This window comes from Sphaeramia orbicularis, chromosome 16 (genome assembly GCF_902148855.1).
Source record: "Sphaeramia orbicularis chromosome 16, fSphaOr1.1, whole genome shotgun sequence".
Taxonomy (NCBI): domain Eukaryota; kingdom Metazoa; phylum Chordata; class Actinopteri; order Kurtiformes; family Apogonidae; genus Sphaeramia; species Sphaeramia orbicularis.
In genome coordinates this window covers 33303807-33324654 of record NC_043972.1, presented here as the reverse complement: position 1 = coordinate 33324654, position 20848 = coordinate 33303807, and the positions used below count along the sequence as shown (strand labels likewise).

The window sequence follows — 20848 nt, the reverse complement described above, 5'->3', positions numbered from 1 at the left end:
CTTCTACCACTTCCCCATAACTCATCTATTGTTTTCCATCCCACTACCCTATCAAACAACATTTTCTGACATTTCACTCATTCATTTCATGCTCTCCTTCAGTTGTGTAATGCACACAATTGTTTCTTTGTGGAATGAAAAATCAGGAGTCCCATGCTGTCTTCCAAAAAAATAATTTTCTCCTGTTTACTCACAGAGATCAATAAAGTTGACTGACATGAAGCAGCAGCACCATAATCTTCAGAGAAATCAGTCACCACCTCCGCTCCTCTATACACTTAAGTGCAGCACATTAAGCAGCTCTGAACACTGATTTGTTGGCAACAGAATCCAGTTGTTCCCGTCGGGCCAGTTGTAGAGGGCAGGGGTGCAGGTGAAAGGAAGAGAGGGAGGGACCGACCAAAAGCAAAAAGAAAGAGGAGGAGAAAACTAACAGAAACCAAAGATGACTGTGTGAAACAAAATGGATCCAACTAAGGCCAGGTAAAGTCTAAAATTTAACTTCTTCTTTAAACTTGAGCTGACTTTAGAGGAAGGTGAGAGAATACAGTGAATCTGAGCGATGTTTAGTTTGATGTGTTCATTACAGCTACTTGCGTTACTAAGTTAAGTATGCTATGTGGATCCACGAGCACTGATTGATTTACTGAGCGTGTGCAATAACCTGAGGCCACTCTTTATAGACCCATTATGTGTTTTTGTGACACTATTTACTCATATTTCAGACACCTTAAGAGTGTTATTGTAAGATTCATTGGTTGTAAATAGGTACTGACAGTGTGATGAAAGCACTTGCGTCAGTCTTTTGATGTGTGTGAATGCAGCAGCTCAGAGTCTGGTGTACCTGTCTGCAGTGTGTTTCTTATGTGAGTCTTGTGTGTAAAGGTTAAAGCCCATATGCTGCACCTACATATCAACAGTGTTCTTTCTAAGCAGCAGAAGAGTTCGGAACAGTGCAGGTATTAGTAAAAGAGAAGAAATTGTTCATTTAGTTACAGTAGCTCCCTGAGAACGGAGGTGCATTCTTTGCTGTAACCCTAATCTACAGCCGGACATGCTGCAAGTTGTCAGGTGATGTCATGTGAAGACTAGTCTGTGGAAACACAGGAGGTACACTAACGGATGACCCACACGACTGGAGGTAACTGGAGCTGCAGTCATGCTTAATTCTCCGAATATCACTGTCAATATATTATGACAGAAGTGATTTGTAGTCACTGGAAGTACACTTTATCATCCTGTGTTAGTCAATGAGACCTTGAATTACCCATATTCATCCTCATAAAGAGGCATTTTGTACACCTGTTTGTCCTGAAAGAGGGATGGTCTCTTCTGTTACTTGAGTGGAAGGTGAAAGGACTGAGTGGAAAGGTTCGTTGAGACAGACTTATGTTTTGTGATATTGGCTTATATCCTCCTGAGACCCAGTTAGTAAAAATTTTGACTTTTTTTACATTAAACAGTTGCCCTGATTGAAAACACCATGATGCCATTTTGAAGCAAAACAGTTTTTCAGTTACATTTATTATATTCTTTTTGTGGAATGTCCTTTGCAGTCCTTTTAAGTAAAGCTATGAAACTCTGGTCCCCTACAGAGGACACAAATGCATTGCTGGGTCCATTCATGAGGTCTGAACTTACACAGGAGGTCCCAAAATGTGTGTGAGTGCTTACAGGACCAGTATTTCTATGACACAAAATCGTGTTTATTTTCTCAAGCTCTACTCTGATCTTTGTTTATATGTAGTGCATGACTGTGTCTGTCTACAACAGTGGGAGGAAACTCACACTCACCCAAACATCAAGCAGCCCACTGTGGTCTGGTCAAAAAAGATAATCATTTCATTTCAAAATCATCTTCGTTACTGTTATATTCCTATAGTCATCCTTACATTATTCAGCTATAAAAATGTGTACCATACACATAAAGTAATAAACATTGTTCAACATTTATCAGCTAAACTATTTATCATTTATTTGTACCTGTATTTAATAGGCTCAAATATTTTTTGTTTCGTCAGGCAAATATTTTTTTTCTTTCAATGCCAAACAGCTCTTTAGAAAGCAAACACATATGTGTGATGTAGGCTAAATGAACAAAGCGCATCCCTTGCCCTGCCGACATGTCATCCCTTTGTTTCTTCAGTGAAGGGCTTACTTATTATCATTATTCATATTGACTTAGATTCCTCTTTTTGTTGTTTATTTTTATACATATCGAGTTTTCTTAAGCTTTGCTCCTGTAAACAAAGATCAGGTGAACTGCTTTAAAGGATAACAAAGAGTACAATGTGTTTCACTCCTCTGCTCTGAATCCTCTCTTTCAAAGTCTTCCTTTGTAACAAACTGTTCTACACTGTGCCCTTATACACGCCTTATTTTGGCAATGAGTAACCCTACATTACATGCTTGTCCACAGCCTTTCCTCCAAAGCACCACATGTAAACAACAGAGGAGGAAATGAATCACCAATGGACGACACAGTGGTGCCTTGGAGGGACAGTGTGGACGGAGAGAGGCAGAGGGACTCTGAGAGCAGAGAGATGGACGGTGTAGATGGGACAACAGCGGCTGCAGATACAAACCTGCACCACAGGGGGTCAGCAGACAAACACAAGTTCAACACTTTGGGCTATCAGGCAAGTGAACTAAGGCAGAAATGCAAATATTACACCTGAAGAACTGTGTAAAGGGGAATGTTTTATAGATAACATGACTTAACATATAAATAACTGCACTTTTACACTCATATATTACCTCTTATGTTATTTGTTTTGACGTGGGCATGGATGCAAGGCTTACAGTATGACTACACTGCACTGAACTTGAAGATAAAATGCCTGACTGTAGGCTATTTTCCATTTCCAGAGGCGAACCAAGCAGAAGGTCGTGACTGACTTTGCATCAGTGAGCAAGGGAACATCTGCAGGAGCCAAACCCAGAGCTGCACTGAGACAGGTCCTGTTTAGTCAGGGAGTGTCTGACAAGAACCTGGCGTCTGAGGTATTATGTTGTCTCCCGCTCATCACAGCACATGCTGACATGCTCAGAAACAGATACAGACTTGCTCCAGCTGAGTCCACCCACTGAAACAGCTCACACAAATGCAGGACTGCTTAGTCTGTTCCATACTTTTTTCAATTGAAGTATGACCACAGAATCTGTCATCTAAGTGCTGTGATGTTAAATTTCCCAATATTTTATGTCATTCTTTTTTCCCACCATGATCAGTATGTCTTGCATATTTTACATTTGAGAAGAAAAAGATGTTTTTTTTTCTTTCTTTTTTTGCTATATTTGGGGGAGAAAACACCTTTCGGTCTATGAAGGTTGTCAATGGAAAATGTACCTTTGCAGTTAAAGAACCACATCCTAAAAAAAAAAAAAGATTCATGAATGATTATTTATTTGTGTGTCTTATTAAGATAAGATATTAAGTAGATCTTTAATCATACATTTGTTTCAGGAGATTTTATTTTTCATTGATAAACAGCATAGGCAGAAAAAACACAATCATTGCTAGTTTTGTCTTGTTTTCTTTTAACTCTAGATTTTTTCCCCCTTGTTCTTAAACTCCTCAGGAGCGGGGTCAGCTGGATATGTTGAAACAGGCCCTGGAGGTTTTCACTGTGGCAGCCAATCTAAAATGGAAATGGGACGAAGAAAATCAAGGAACCACGCTGGAGAAAAACTGGACAGATCTGGTCAACTCCCATTCTGTACGAGACTTCAGATACCGGCTTCATCCTCTTAAAATATCTGCTCAGCGTTTATATTGTGCACCTTTTTTTTAACCATCTGTCCCCCTTGCTCTTCTTTCATAACCAGATGATGTCTAAGGTGCAGAGACACCAACAGGAGGCACTGTGGGAGTTTGTCCATACTGAGCTCACCTACATTAACAAGTTAATAATCATCCGAGACGTAAGATATCACTGTCTACTCACTATCTCTGCTTTTATTTTTATTACATGTATTTTTAAAGGGTTTTTCCACAAACACAGCTTCTCTGTTTGCATGTCACAGCTGGTGATTGCAGCTCTTCTATACCTGCACCAACACAGATTCCTCCTGGAGGTCAGTCTGCTTTCATTTACCATCATCTACTGATAAAATGCATGAACCTGCATGACATATTTAATGTGCACAAGTACTTTCCACTGTTTTGCATACCATTGACACACATCAGCTGACAACATCCGCTCTCGCTGCTACAGAATATAACATCAACAGGGCATGCAGGCGGAAAATGTAACACACCAGCATATTTCCACTAAGAAGATGGAAAATGTCTGTCAAAAGAGAAGAGTTCAGCTTCATCATTATGTATCTGTGTTTGTGTTGCTGACTTTTCCTCGTGATAGGTGACCCCTGAGTTGCTCTTCTCAAACCTCCCCTCCATCATCAGTGCACATCAGTTGTTCTGGCAGGAGGTGATTTATCCAATGTTACAGGAAGTCCGAAACACAGGCAAGCCCTTTGACCCCATGAGGTTAGAGGCTGGTTGTCTGCAGGTAAGAGCTCAATGTCTGGATGTCATAGATGTATGGTGATTGTATCTGTAGCTTTATTGGTTTGGTGAAGTTCTAATGACCACCAATATTATGCCTTTCTCAGTTTCTGCTTGTGATAAAAAGCAGCTTCTATAACCTTAAGTGGTAGTATTTACCACCTTACAGACCCTGTAGACCACATCGAACCTGAGATTGTTGACTCACCGTCCTCACTGGAACTGTTGATGTCACTGTCTTAATATGTTGGCGGAAATTACCAAAAATAGTCACTTGCCCAATAAAGGGTTAAACTGTCTTTAACCGTTTTGGTCAGACCATATGAGATTTATTGCATTAATTTTCTGATGTTTTACATCAGGTTTCATTCAACACATGTCAGCTGTTTCTATTTATGCTCTTCTTGTCATGGGGTCAGGGGTCACACTAAATACTGACTTTAACCTTTAGAACTCAGTTAAGTCATTATTTGCGTGTCTTTTAAGGCTGTGCACATATTCCCTTTATTTCCATGTTATAATAATTTAAAAAAATTGTATACCCAGTTCAGCCCTGCAAAAACACATGATCTAAGACTTTTGTGCTGAACTGCAGTTGAGATTGTGTTTTGAGCATGTGCTGAAGTCAGAAACTCAGAAACTAGATTTGCATTTTGGCCCAATGACTTCTGCTATGTCCCTCATCCTAGACAAAATTACATGAAACTTGATCCTATACATATGGGCATTTAAATGGCTATAGTAAAATCTAAGTTGCTATTCTTATCATTAAATGGATTAACTGGCAGCAATAGAACATAAACAGAAATATTGACTGTTGAAAATAATAGCTTGAAAAATGATAAATATTCCTCCAATCTGAAGGTTTTTATGGCCAGTTTGACGTTCAGTTCAACACATATTGGTTACTGATTATTGTTCGGATTTATTTACGTATTTAATAGTATGACTTCAATGTTAAGTTAGGCAGTTATCTAATTTATTAAAAAAGAGACCTCATTTCAGACATGCCGAAAGTTTTGAGGGAGAAGAGTAGGGTTGATTCCAGCTGATTAATCAGATTTCAGCTTTTTCCTCCTCCTAATCTAACCGCCTTTTAAAATAACCACAATCACTTGAGCTCTTCTCATCATGACTGTAATAATTATCACTATCATAATATTCTTTTTTTTTCTTTTTCCTCTGGGTTTACTTTGTTAACACTGCCAGGTAAAACATAAAATATTTCAACGTTTGGCTGTTTTACTCAATCTGTCATGTTACCGTTACTTTGAATTTCCTTCCTCTTGATTTCTCTGCTTTGAAAGTGATTTTCATGTTCTGGTCACAAAGAATAATTTATAACCACAACTATCCTTCTGGTTTCTTCAGCTTTTACTCATGTCCAAAACACAGAAACAATAATAATGATATTTTTTATTATAGTGATTTATATCATTTGATTAATTTTTTTTTATCATGAGAACATTTTTGACTGTATTGCCAGCCTCATGACATGTATAATGTATAAAACAAAGTAGTGGCAGAAAAAATGTGGTGCATAAGCTCTGCATAAGCCCTCTACAAACTAGTTTGTTTTTGTCCATTCAGTTTTAACTGCAGGATGTTGTCTTTTTACAGTGTCATCATTTATCTTGTTTCTTGTTGCCTACAGTTCCACGAGCGCTTCGCTTCCTATCACCATTACTGTTGGGAAGAGGAGAACAATCTTGAATTCACACGCAGGCAAATGGAGAGCAACCCGCATTTCCTCACTTTTGTTCAGGTACAACAAACAGCAGACGTGCATAAGGTGCACACTCCTGAGGATGAGCGTTTGCACTCTGAAATTCTCTCCCACACTAACCACATTATTATACATGAATGGAATACAATGTCATGACGAACTGTTCTGTTATTAATGTGTAGCTTGTGTTGTTTTTATAACCTTGTGGGCGACCTGTCAGAGCTGCTTCCTGAAGGGCAACCACTTTTAACGCCAACATCTTCTCCAAATGATTCAGCCTTAACTTCTCATTAAAGGATTTCTAGTTCACAAAACTGAAAACAGGACATTTATGGGAAAAACAACCATAACTCAAGTGCATCCTGCAGCGCACAGAATCTTTATCTTTATTTGTAACTCAAATCTTTATTGAGTTTTATGTAGAAAATGGAACAGTAACCAAAAAGAAAAAGACGAAGATAAACAAAACCGAGCCCAAAAAGACATAGAAAAAAAAAGCAACAATAAGAAGAACAGAAAAATGAGAGCACAAATAAGTACAAAAGAAAACAATGTGCCCTGGTAGCAACAGTCAATCTATTGATTTTGTGTAAATATATGCAGTTGTGGTTCTTGCAGCTTTAGTCTGTGTGTTCATTTTTCCATTAGAAATATTTCTTCAACTGTGGATATCCACTGGTCCTTTGATGGAATGATTGCCTTCCCCTAGTTCCTTGTTATAGTTTTTTTTTTTTTTTTTGCAGTTATTAAGAGTATTTTCACCAAATATTTGTCCCTTTTAAGAATGGTAGTGTCCCGAAAGTTACAAAGACGTAGAAGATCTGAAATCAGTGGATTTGAATAACCCCACACATGGTACAGTACGTCTCCAATCATCTTCCAAAACAGAAGTTTCCAAAATATATTTGAATGGTCTACATCAACTTCACCACATCCACGCCAACACCTCTGATGCATCTGCAGCTGTTTGCTTTTTAATTTTCGAATAATAAAAAAAACCTTACAAGATTCTTCCAGTACACAGAATCTTAAAGCAGGGTTTTTATTGCAAAATTTAGACAAAGACATGATCCTGGTAAACATTAACAGAGCTACATACACAGTACATAGTGTATGTAAATGTAAGAAATGCATCTGTTTACTTAGCACATATGTGTTTCCACTTCCGTCATACCCTCACACCTCTCAGCCTTGAGTGGGAGGTGAACCTTTAATAGAAAAAGACATATTCTGACAGGAAATGACACTTGGAGGGCTTGTCCAGATCACCCCAATTAAAAACAACAGATGTAATGTTTTCTTCTGTGGTTTGTGTCAAGGCCTTAGTACTGAGTCAGGTGCAGAAAGTTCTCATAATGTGGGTGTGAATGCAAAAGCAGAAACCTTCCCTTCCAGGAACAGTGAGGATAAGCTGCAGGCAGACCTCCTTATGAAGGATTGTGAATTTATGCATTCAATTCAAAACATTTTACTGTCAGATTTTGAATGCATGTGTGAATTTAAGCATGTCTGACTGACATTTCAGAAAGTCAACAGCATGTTTCTACCTGTTTGATCATTTTTAGACTCTTCAACAAACTAACCTGAGCTGTTATTATTGTGTTTTTGTTGTGTCCAGTGGGTTGAGTCTCACCCTCTGTGTGAGCGGATGCGGGTTGGAGACATGCAGGCCAAACCCCATCAGAGGATCACTAAGTACCCCCTTCTGCTCAAGGCCATGCTCAAAACCACCACAGACTCTGATGTACAGCAGGCACTCCGAGCCATGGTGTGGATCTATTAACCCACTGTTAATTCTATAGATCTTTGTGTCCTTTGACTTAAACCCCACTGACTCATATTCTTCCTGCTCATTACCAGTTATCCAGCGTCATCAGTTTTTTGGAAAGTATCAATGACTACCTGAGGTTCAAAGATGAGGAGCTGGCTCTGTCCATCTCTGCTCAGAGAGTGGAGGGATATGAAGTGGAAGGAATTAATGAAGAAATCGACAGGGTAAGAAAAAGGCTGTTTTTTATCCAGTCGTGTGTTGAGAAGTAGCATCTGCAGTCATAAATGAAAATCAGTGTTGTATAGTAGCAAAGTAATTATACTTCACTACTGTACTCAAGTATGTTTTGGGAGAATTTGTAATTGACTGAGTATTTTTTATTCTGTTTACTTTCACTTGTACTTCACTACATTTCCTAACATACTTCAACTTCGATACATTTTTAATGCACAGTATCGTTACCTGCTACAAAAAATACATTGAAAGAAATCTGGTGTTTTCACCGCTGAGATTACCAGTGACTGCAACAAAGTCAGGAAGATGATTTATCATTGGTCCTAAATTGTTTAGACTTTGGATACCTTGTTTACAAAGTGTAATGTAGGTTCTATGTTTTGAGGTGTCACATAAGCTTCATAGTTTTCTTTTTTCTTTTTTTTTTTTTTAAATTCTGACAGGCAGGAGCCTACTCCTGTTGGGGGTTTTGAAACCTTATTTTTGAAGTGTGTGATGTAGGCATCATTTTTAATGTTTTGACTGCTTGTCTTTTACTTTACCATGTTTTAAAATCCTGGATAAACTTCATAATATTCAAAATTCTGATGGCGTTTGGTTGTTATTAACATGTGCTTACTTGTACTTTTTCTTTCATTACCTGAGGACATTTAATTGTAGATTACTTGATATACTTAAGTAGAGTAAATACTAGATACTGAAAGCCTTTAACTTGAATGGCATCTCAGATGGTGACTTAATCTTCTGCCAGACTAATTTTTTGGTAGGGTACCTGTACTTCTACTCAAGCGGGACTGTCCAGTACTTTACACAACACTGATGAAAATCAATGAAATGCATTTGTGACAAAGCTAGCGTGGTCTACATGGAAGGATATGTACAGTTGTAATGGTGCTAAAAATGTCATTTATTAATATGCAAAATGAACAATATATGAGCAGCATCATATATAGGGATTAATGTGATTTCTTCTTTGCAGCATGTAAGAGAGGTCTGTCAGTTCAACCTCACCTGCCCTATCAGGGGGGTGGGGCCCGGAGTCGTACGTAAGCTTCTGCTGGAGGAAAACTTGAAGATTCGTGGAAGAAAAGACAGTAAGGTGAGTACCCTCTGTACTTTGTGTATGTTTAATAATTGTTTCTTTACCAGGATGTCCCTTTCTTACTTATTCTGTCGTTCTTTGTTGTGATGCAGCTGGAGGTAGTGGCTCTACTGTTCTCAGATGTGCTTCTAATGACTAAAGTCCAGAAGAAAGGAGAGAGACTGAAGGTGATCCGTCCTCCTCTGGCTCTGGACAGAACATACTGCATAACACTCAAAGATGGCTGTGAGTAAGCCTTTAATATGGGTCCAATGCACTAATATACAATACACTTGGCTTATAAAGTGTATTTCAGTCCAGATGACACAAAACATGACCTATTGTGTATTTTGTGACGTATTCTGTCACATACTGTTCAACATTGTCTGACATTGTTATTGAAGGAATGTTGAATTCACACAACACTGCTACCTAAAATAACTGAGCCCAGAAGTCACTCAATGACTCTATAAATATATATTTATACTGTCTGTAGAGATATGACATTTACATGCATTGATCAGCTGTATCTATTGGATTATTTACAGGTGATCATGTTGTTTATCTCACTGTAATGGTATCTGTCAGTGGGTGGGACATACTAAACAGTCAGTGAAGTTGATGTGTTGGAAGCAGTAGTGTGAGCAAGTGTAAAAATCTAAGTGGCAAATGACAATGGTTAAATTGTGGTGACAATGTGTGAGTCAGAGCATCAATCAAAAGTGTTCTACGGAACGACATGCTAATAACAGCTGAGCGTCTGTGGAATGTGGAGGACAAATAAATCCAATCCATGGAGAACCCACTTCGCTATTTACAGCATTTAAGGAATCTGCTGCGAATATTATTGGTGCCAGATACCACAGCACACCTTTAGAGGTCTGGTGTTAAAACTTCAGCTTCAAAAGCAGAACCTGCACAATGTTAAACAGTTAGTATCAATGTTATTTTCCCAAAGATGCTCAATTTAATTGTGATCAAGTTCTCCTTCAGTTGGCCACTTTTGGTAGGTTCTACCCACTGCAGACTGGGAAGACCTGCAATCACAATCGTCCCCTCTCAAAGTCACTAAGGTCCTTTTGATTCCCATTTTGCTACTTCCAACACATTAATGTCAGTAGTGGCTTGTCCACTGGACATCTGCGCAAAACTTTACCGATATTTACTAAATGTCAAAAAAACAGAAGAGTGTAATGTTGGTTTTTTCATTAAATCACAAATGCAATGATTTGTTTATTTATTATCGCGAAATGACATGAGAAGTCATGCCATAAGACTTGGCAACAAACGTAAATATGGTGTTGATTTACAGATATATTCATTATTATTATATATTCCCCCTCTATCCTGTACTAAATTAAAAAATGATTCAGTTTCCTGGTGTGTCCACACAAACCGTGCCATGTTTCTTTTAAAACTCTTCTTCTTCACTTGTTGTAATGTCTGTCAACATCCCTTTGTTTTATTCATTTTACTCTAGTTGCAGAAAAAGGTCTTTCCATTGCAGTTTTGCGTGATATACCATTTACAATATGCCTGAAAAACCACCCCTTGCCAGCGCAAAAACTTTTAATCAAAAATTGAGAGTTTTGGTGAAATTGTCATTTTTCCATTAGTAAATTTTTATGCACAAGTTTTATTCGCGCATTTTGAGGGTCAATGGAAAAGCGTCTAGTGACTAAATGTCCCTTGCTGCCTAATATACCCCACACCACCACAGTTAGCATTCAGGGTTTGACTCTCAGTGGGACTGGCACTGTGTCCTAAATCCAGGTCTTCCAGTTTCACTTTCCAATAAAACATTCTCCTGTCAGTGCCCTTGACCATGATACCACGGAACATCTGTAGGTGGTTCTGTGTGCCTTTAATGGCAGCTCACTGCTCCTGATGCGTATTATGCGCTTATGCTAATGCTAGGTCCTTGGTTTGTATTACGATGGGTAAAATGCAGAGACTAAAATTTTCTATGGGGACAATAATGCCAGTTCACCTTTAATCATGTATTCATCATCCTTCCTTTTTTCAGGTTCTTTTGTTCTTGTGGAGGTTGGAGAACTTGCTAGTGCTATGAACGTCTACATATTTGTAGCCAGCACCTCAAACAGATGCTCCACGTGGGTCTCCACCATCCGCCAAACACAGGTACAAACAGATACAGACAGATGTACCAAACTGACAGTAGTTTAAACCGGTTTGTTGATGAAACATTTAAATAATAACCTTTGTGTTTATTAGAATACACTGAGGAACCTGAGAGAGGCAGAGAAAAACAGACAAATGGAAAAGTGGAAAATCGAGCAACTGGAGGACAAACCAGTGACAGAACTGAAGACAGATGTAGAAGACACAACACAGCAGCCTCTCACACAACAAGAAGAAACCTTTGTGGATAAACTCAGTGATGAACTCATTATTCCCCAGTCAGTGAATGGGATGTTGTCATCTAGAGAAGCAGGAGAGCAGATTCAGCCTTTAGGTGATGACACACCTAATGATATTGATTTATCTTTTTGGCCATCCCGGCCTAGTGTTAGTCAACACAAACCAGGACGTAAGGCCTTTCCTGTTCGGCAAAAAGTGCCCATTTCATATGAATGGATAGAAATGGAAAGAGTTAGAGGAGGCCAAGTGGGCACTCAGAAGGAGGTAGAGGAGAAAATGGTTCAGTCAAGGTCCATGAAAGGACAACCAGCTACCTGGAACCATATGGTGCAGTCGGCCCCGAACCTGAATGAGCATTTCAGTTCTAGTAATACAGAAGATGCATCGAAACAAAGCACAAGATCACATACTCTGTTTCTAGATGGATATCCAGATATTGATTATCCAACAAATGATAGGACTTTACTCAATCCATACCAACCAACAATTTCCAGGGAGGTGTCTGAGCTTCAAAGAGAAGTAGGAAAGGAAGTGATCTCCAGAAGATGGAGCTCAGATGTTCATTCTATGGACCAGGACACCAGAAGACACTCTACCTACAGTCAACCAGGAGACATGGAGATGGCACATGAGGCTTGGGGATTCTCTAAAAATATAAAATCACCTGGTTTGCGGAGGAGGAGGCCAGTCAGCACGCATCAGGGTCCTCCTCAAGCATCTAAACAACTTTTTCAGAGCCCAGGACACAGTCGGTCCGCTTCAAATAATTCTTCCTCCAACTCTGACTCTGACTGTAACCTACCCACCAACAGGAACTCTGTTTCCTCTGGGCAGAGCTCAGATTCACTCCGGGTACTCAAACTGGGATCTTTGAGGCCAAACCAAGGCATGTTTTGGACCATGAATGATGACAGAGTCTCACCTGACCCTCACACACTTTCTGAACCTGAACAATCAAATGTGAATTTCTACAATAAAAGACCGAAAGTGAAAACACAGAGGAGTGCATCCATTCCTAACATCATCATTCCAGAGAGGCAGGGTCTGTATACACCCTCTGTTAGTTTGTCCACATTGCCTCGAGCAAACAATAAACCTTTTCCAGTCACAGGTCGTAATCCCAACGGACACTCCCTACCTCTGGAGGGTCTTTTGGAAAGAGCCAAAGAGAGAGTGAAGGACCAAGATGGACTGAGAAGAGACGGGAACATCAAAAACAACAGTCTGAGGTCAAGGTATCCTCCACCTTCTCCCTTGTTCTCTACCACACCTTCTCCATCACCCAGCGATGGAGACAGAGACACCGAGTGGGAGGAGGTGGAGGTGATGCGACACAGAGCTCTTACTGTGAGTAAAGGATGGAAGGAGCAGCTGGTGGACGGAGACGACGACGACAAGAGGAGCAGGTGAGAATCATCAAGGATCCTTTTATTTTGGCCACTGTGAGAATAATAAACACACTAATTAGGAAATGAGTGGATTTTATATTCTATATTTGATATGTGTAACTACTAAAACATACAGGGATGTGAATTCTTCTATTAAAGCTTCAATACAACTTCACAGACACAAATTCCCAGACTTGTAGTGAAAAATATATGAAGTAAAACAATAATCTAGATGACAAATTCATGACCAATAGCCACAAATTAAATAGCAATAATAAAGTTTTTAAAAAATAGAAAATGTAAATATTTACAGCCCATCTCAATAATTAAAAAAAAAGTTTCTTGTCCTTCCTCTGTCAAGTTTGTTCTTGTACAGACTTTAAGATGGGAAGTGTAAGAGGATGAATTCACCTCTAATTTAGAGCTAAAATTTTGATTTGGAAAATTCCATTCAATACACATTGAAAAGGAACCTGCTTGTTGCTGATGACAGATAACTAGTCTAGTGCACTGCCTGGCCCACACAAAATTTTGCACTACTTTGATTACAGGACATGTTCACTGAGGCACTGTTTATACCACACAATAAGATAAGAGATAAGATAAGAAAAGAATTTACTGAGCCCACCATGCGGAAATTTAACACTTTACAGCAGCAATATGCAACACACCAGTGCAAAAGAAAGGTAGGTAGAAATAAACGCTCTTAAAAGTATAAAAATGTAAGTATGAAGTTTAAAGATGTTTACATATTTACATAGTGATTGCATATATACATGATGTGATATGGGGGTGGTGGAGGATCACTGTGTACTGTTAGACAGTCGGATGGCTGTGGGGAGGAATGCCCTGCAGAAACGCTTGTTCTTGCACAGGGGCTGTAAAAGTCTGGTGCTGAAAGAGCTGCTCAGTCAGTGTCGCCACATCTATTTCTGTCTAGAGTTCTAGAGTTGCATTGACATTTATTTATTTATTTATTAATTTATTTATGTAGTTAGTTAGTTAGTTAAATTTTATTTTATTTTATGTTTAAATTTTTTTGCCAAGATTGTGTATCTCTGATGGGAGAGGGCTACTAGGTAAAGTCTTCTCCATCGCATCCCAGACATTCTCAATGGGGTTCAGGTCTGGACTCTATGGTGGCCAATCCATGTGTGTAAATGGTGTCTCATGCTCCTGAACCACTGTATCAGAGCCGGATGAACCTGTTATTGTCCAGTGTTCATACTCTTTATCAAACTGAATGAAAGCCACCCATTGCATCAGCTACAGTTACATAACTTGTTTTCAGTTGGAAGATATTTATCACTGCAGAATTATGCAATAAAAGGGCCCTATAGACCTATTTGCTAAGTTAAATAAAGGTGGGTATTTTTTTTACTGGGCAGTGTATTTCAGTAGAATTAAAGTTGAAGAATCAAGGGTAAGGAATGAAAGATTTTAACATAATTTTTTGTTAAGTCTAATTATGTTTTTTCAGTCTTTGAAATATTTCTGAAAGCACATTTCAAGTTACTGTAAATTAAAACTCAAAGACCCAAACAGCAACTGGCAACCAAAACTATCTAGTATCTACTGATGTAAAAATGTTTAATACCTGCTGTACCATTAATCAATACATGTAAATAATTGAGATAAAATACAGCTTGTCATCTTTTCTTGGTCATCAGATATGACGTTCAGTGTCTCTGTAGTGAATGTGGAAACCAGTAAAACCCATAGAGTTTGACAAATGACAGTGGATAGAGATGTTTGTTTTATGTTCAGTTAATGACATATTTTGCTGAAAAAGTCACTTTTTCCAATAACCCTCAACTTTACTCCTAGCTTTTATTATCATCTGCAGGATCAGTAGGTTAAATATAGGAAAATACCAGATTTTCACTGAAAAACACAGGGGATAATATTATAATTAATGTGGATAAATCACTTAAGAAAGGTTAAATAGAGAAAAATTCATTTGGGAGCTGCCACAAAAGTAGCACTGGGTCTTTATGGGTAAAAATATGCCCAGTATCAGAGAAATTATGCAGTTAATCTAACTGGCATGAAAAGAGTGACACATTATTTTTTTTCTGACAAATGAATGCACCATATTTCTTTGAAAATATTTTGTCAGCATTTTGCCATGCGTCATAATGAAAGAGGAGACAGAAGACACGATAGACCGTCCTGGGCCACATTCTGTAGGTGAACATTGCGGTTCTGTAGTTGTATAGCTGTTTTTTTTTTTATCAATCTCAATCTCTGTGCCCCAGAATAAGTACGACGAGGGACAAGCAGAGCGGAAAGCCACTGTTTGTGCATATACATACGCACATATATGAAATTTTCCACTGCCCCAAACTGAGCTGCAAAATCTTTGTGGCTTTATGACTGATGGCAGACAATGTGTTTTCTACATACACACTAATGCAACATTGGGTTCAGTGGGTGCACTACTCACACAATAATAACAAACTTTATTTACTGTAAATGTTGACAAAAATGTCCAGTCTAAATTATAGAAAAGTAAAGATTATTGAGTTTGATTAAATGTAATTTCCCCCCATACACATAAAGGAGCTCATACAGTTATGTACATGGATGTTTCATTAGCATAATACACACCTTTCAATAAAAGAACTGCGTGTGTTTTCGTCATCTACTTCAAAATGATAATGACTTTATTGGTAACCCCCTCTATTAGGGAAATTATTTTACTGTCAGATCTGTACCACAGAGAGGAGTGTTCGGCGAGGCGGAGGCAGATGATGGACAGCTTATTGTGTGAGAATGGAAACTTACTTTTGTGTTTTTTCATGTCTGACCTCAAACTTAACTCCTCATTTTATTATATGGTTTTGCTTTGGTTTTGCAATGGAGAAACAATGTTCATTAAACAAACTGTGATAAAAAATGTGATAAAATGCAAGTGGACTTAAACTCTGTCTCTGTCTTTAGTGTCATCTTTTCCGATGGTGTGAATGTGGACTGGTCAGGCTGGTGCTTCGATGACGAGGAAGTCATGGACCATTTACATCCTGGAGACGAAGTTCTTGTAGATGGTGTCAACCAATGCATGGCCTTTTGGGAACTGCATGAACTTTCAGAGCAGGAAGATGGAGAGTGTAGTCAGGTGTAGCTGTGAAACTGAGGGAACCTGACTTGAATACACTAGTCAACATTTGCTAGGGATCAGGACTATAACTTTGCTATATTCGGGGGTGTAATTCTGGAAACTTGACAGTTTATTTTCCCAGTGGAGTACAGCCTGCGGATGCGGATGGTGGCCATACACATTATTGACATCACACCATATGTGTTTCAGAACATTCTGAGTGGTTTTAGTGAAAACAAAATTGGAAGAGTAATTGTTGTGAACTCTAATTTCTAGGGTTGTATCACCCTTTTGCCTGAAAGTGCAATAAAAATTTATGTTTTTTTACCTTTTGGTCCATTTTTCTTTACATGACTAGCCAAAGTACACACATAATATATGAAGTCACCCAAAATATTATACAACATCAATTATTGTGCAAATATAAAACTGATCCCTAGCAAACGTTGACTAGTATATGTTACTAAATAGATTAAAATGATAGAAAGACAAACAACAAAAAAAGAACGGTTTGTAAGAAAATTTGAAGCTAAAACAAAAATTGTAAAGATACTAGATGAAAAAGGTCTAATTTATAGTCACTACATATGTAATATAATATGATAAGTCTGTAAAATAATGTATGATTTATATGTATTTTTATGTCATGCGTATACTGTACATGTGGTCAGTGTTTGTAAATGAATTTATTTTTATTTATATGAATAATTTCAGTTTCCCTCTCAGCCGAGGGTTTCAGATTGTATATAATATGAATAAATCCTCATTTAATTGTGTTAAACTTTATTTATATGGCATTTTATTCTCAACACATATATACAGTGTATCTGCAAGCATTTTTTACACAGCATAAAACAGCAGAAACAACTAATATACAGAGTAATTTATAGCACAACATGTCAACTATGTTTGCTAAAAATAACATACTGCTACAACATCTGCTTTAATTACATGTATGTGCAAACTTAAGTCTCCCAACTTATCACCAGCATGAAGAGATTGTGTCTCACTGCAGTTTTAACATTTTCTGCATTGCTTCAGTCGTTATTTGTTTCTACTTTTCCATTTGGTTTCTTTCTCTCTCTTCACGCTCATTAGCAATGGTGTGAATGATGGTTTCCATCGCATGGCACTGAAATATCTTTTTCCTCTGTGAAAAGAAGACATGAAAATTTTTAAGAAATAGCAGCAAATGGATAAAATCTTTAGACTGAATTATTTTCAATATAATATGACAAATTAGTTGTTGAGATGAAGTAGTTTTTTAATCAACCGAAATACTTGAATAGACAATTTGAAGGTTTTCATCTTGAAAGCACAAATTTAACACTTATTTATTGATTGATTTCTTAATTTTTTTTTACCCTTTGATGGTTCTTGTACATCTGAACCAAAACCAGCAGAAGAACAAGTAAGAGAATACTGAGTCCGACCACTGCAGCGGTGTTTTGTGAAAGACTGGCAGGTTTTTCTCCACTCTGATGACCTGTTGCAAAAAATGCACAAAACACACACGGTCAGATAACAGCATTATATGACTTGATACTTGCACTAAATTAATGCATTAGAATATACTTCAGAATCACAAAGAGGGGACGTACTCATCAGCTGAATGTTGTATGTTACATTTCCTAAAAAGCCTTCCTTGCCATAAAAACGACATGCCCATTCGCCCCGGTTGTCCTCAGACACTTGGCTGAGAGCAAGTGTTTTCCCTTTGTGTATGGATCCAATGGACTGACTTCCGTTAACATCATAGGTCACATGAACCCACACATATTCGGTGACATCACTGGTGTCGGTCAGTTGGCAGGTCAGAGTCATGGGGATGTTTTTCTTTGATGAGACAGTGGTGTCAACTGAGAAGGAAAAATGTATCATTAGACAGGAAAATGGACAGTTTTTCATGTTAAATCTGTATTTACTTGCATTAAAAGTTTACCTTTCGCAACAACGAGCTGCATATTTCGAGTCATCTTTTGTCCTTCAACGGTTCCTGAGCATCTGTATGTGCCGGCATCCTCAAACCCAACTTCTCTCAAATTGGCAGACTTATCCCAGGTGACGTTTATGGAGGGAGACGGTGGAGAAAACGAAGGAGGAAGGTGGTCGATAGCTGGTTTAAACAGATATCCGACTTTCAGTTTGTCCCAGCTGAGATCGGTGGGGATTAAGCCAGGGGAAAACACACAGGGGAGTGTAGTGGCAGATCCCACGGCTGCGTACACCTTTGCATTGTCTTTAGCAGGTTGGCGGATTCCTATGAAAAACAAGGAGACAAAGTTTAAGATCATTTCAAGATAAAGCTTGACCTCTACAATCATTCAGTCTCTGAGGTGTCTTTGCTTTCACCTTTTACAGACAGATGTGCTGAAGCTTGCCCAGTTTTGCTCTTGTAGCCGACGACACAGGTCCACTTTCCCACCAGATTCTCGGATGCTTTTGTTTCAACTGTTCTGAGAGTGTTTATGTTTGTAGTCTGTAGATCATATGGGCTGTCATTCAATGTCCAGCGCAGAGTGGCACTGTAAGGCCAAGGGGTCACACCACAGCTGATGGAAACACTTCGTCCCATTAAGGGAGACGACGGGACGACAGACACTGGAAAGGATACAGACAACGATGTCACGACTCTTTTCTAATGCAGAGAGCCTTTAATACTACTATAACATCTGTTGTTTTATTAATTTATTAATAACTAGAAATTGCCTTTCAGCTAAATTCTTTCTATTAATGATTCGTACCTTTAATGACTCTGAGCATGACCTCAGTTTCAACATGCTTCTTTTCATGTTGCACACTGCAGGAATAAATCCCAGCATCCTCCTCTCTCACATGGTTGATGTGCAGGCTGCAGTCGCCTCTTTCAAACAGGGTGTGGGGGCAGTGAATACGCACAGGCCCATCCTTTGTCCAGCTGTGGCCCCGATACTGCAGACCACTCTTGTCTTTTCTCCAAACAGTTCTGTGTAAGGAAGAGCAGTATCATCAGCATAAAGATTCACCTATTTATAATGAAATTTACTGAAATCAAATAAGTGGTGAGGCTGAAAGGTTATAGAGGAGTTGAAAATGGACAAATCAAGGATCTGCAGGGAAATCAACCAAAAAGTAAAGCCAAAAATTTGGTTCTTACCCCGTCTTGTTGTTACTCCAGATGATAGTGGGAGACGAGGACGACACAGAGCTACATTTACATGGTAGAATAGCTTGAGCACCAGCTTGAACAAACACCTCAGTTCTCTCACACTGAACACCTAGAAAGAAACACAAACTTAATTTCAGCAAATGGATACAGGCAACGTTTTGTGGAAAATAGCAAAAATTTCAATGCAAACATCCAATGATAATAATATTACCTGTTGAGAGAAAGGTCATCACCATTAAAATGGAATATTCCCACATTGTTGCCGTTGCGTTTACTCTTTACTTCAACTTCACCACTTTAACTTTCGCTCTCCTCAAGTGTGTTGTGTTCTGCGGTTCTTTGTAGGATGCTGTTATGCGACGGGCTGATGAGGTTTAAATATGCCCGTGGGTGATGGAGGGGAAGGAGGGGCGGAGCGTTTGGTAGTTTCTCTGCTGATCATGTGACTTCAGCGACTTTGATGCGGTTTGTCTTTCTCAGCTTGGAAAATGTAAGACAGAGATGTAAACAGGGGGAACCACTCATTTCCTCCCACGGATTCTCTCTTTATTCTGTCTCCTTGTTCAAATCTAACACAGTATTTCACATTATTTAGGGTAATTTAATTTAATTCTAAAACACACACGGTAACAAAACTTCATTGTGTATGAAAAGTATCATCGATAAGAAATATTGTTGTATTTCTGAATGAAGCTCCTTTTCAGAGAAGCGTGTACGCCAAATGAGCAGCAAATATAAGTCACTTAATTCTGATGTAATGTGCTCAACTGTTATTTGTTTACCAATCAGATCAGTATCAATAAGGAAGTTGTAGTTATTGCTTTGAAACCGAAATGGCAAAAATGCAACAGCAAACCACTCTGTCCTTCCTTCGTCACTGCCAGTCAGTTGTATTTACAATCTCCCTATTACGCAGTTTCATCATCATCATCATCATCACCAGTATGAGAACCAGGACATGTAGCAGCTATATGATGGATATTCATGAAAAGTGAATCATCCCCTCCACTGTCATATCTGTGTTTCCCTTTTTGTCAGTTCTTAAAGCCACAGAAGAAACAGGCCAACACCGCTAGGGAAAAAGCTCCTACAATAACATATTTATTTACATCACAAACACATGCAATTCTTTGTTAATGAATCTAGAATGTGTGATAAGTCAAAGTCTGAAATTAATAGTGGAATGTACACTTATGTTCATATTTGCATGTGGTTAAAAGTCAGACACTGAATTTAACATCTGGCCAAAACAATTATTATTATTATTATTATTATTTGGGATCTCAGTACAAAGTGAGATTCAATTGACAAAAAAGCTTTGCTACACATTTTGATTTTGGATGATTTTGTATTTTATATTGACTTTAATGCAAACCCTAGAAAAACCTGCAGTTGAAAAAGTCTGTAAATCTTATTGGAGATTAAATAAATAAATAAATAAATAAAAAATCTCCTTTTAATCTAACAAACAGACAATAGAAACAATTTCTTTTTAATTTTGTATCTTT

The 20848-nt window shown here is 38.3% G+C and overlaps 2 protein-coding genes across 2 annotated transcripts; one reads left to right on the top strand and one right to left on the bottom strand.

Annotated features, from left to right (window-relative positions):
• The first annotated feature begins 379 nt into the window (after positions 1–379).
• plekhg6 (pleckstrin homology domain containing, family G (with RhoGef domain) member 6) lies at positions 380–16368 on the top strand. The gene is made up of 15 exons (XM_030158961.1): positions 380–483; positions 2420–2639; positions 2869–3003; positions 3582–3719; positions 3829–3924; positions 4027–4077; positions 4365–4514; positions 6165–6275; positions 7855–8004; positions 8097–8231; positions 9221–9340; positions 9436–9568; positions 11349–11464; positions 11558–13110; positions 16036–16368. The coding sequence occupies exons 1-15, from the start codon at positions 464–466 to the stop codon at positions 16214–16216; spliced, it is 3309 nt and encodes a 1102-aa protein (XP_030014821.1). The 5' UTR covers positions 380–463; the 3' UTR covers positions 16217–16368.
• Positions 16369–16948: 580 nt separating this feature from the next.
• On the bottom strand, positions 16949–19684 carry lag3 (lymphocyte activating 3). The gene is made up of 8 exons (XM_030158962.1): positions 19552–19684; positions 19329–19449; positions 18937–19157; positions 18545–18793; positions 18135–18452; positions 17794–18051; positions 17557–17678; positions 16949–17342 (listed from the first exon to the last, which is right to left on the bottom strand). The coding sequence occupies exons 1-8, from the start codon at positions 19595–19597 to the stop codon at positions 17247–17249; spliced, it is 1431 nt and encodes a 476-aa protein (XP_030014822.1). The 5' UTR covers positions 19598–19684; the 3' UTR covers positions 16949–17246.
• Positions 19685–20848: the final 1164 nt, after the last annotated feature.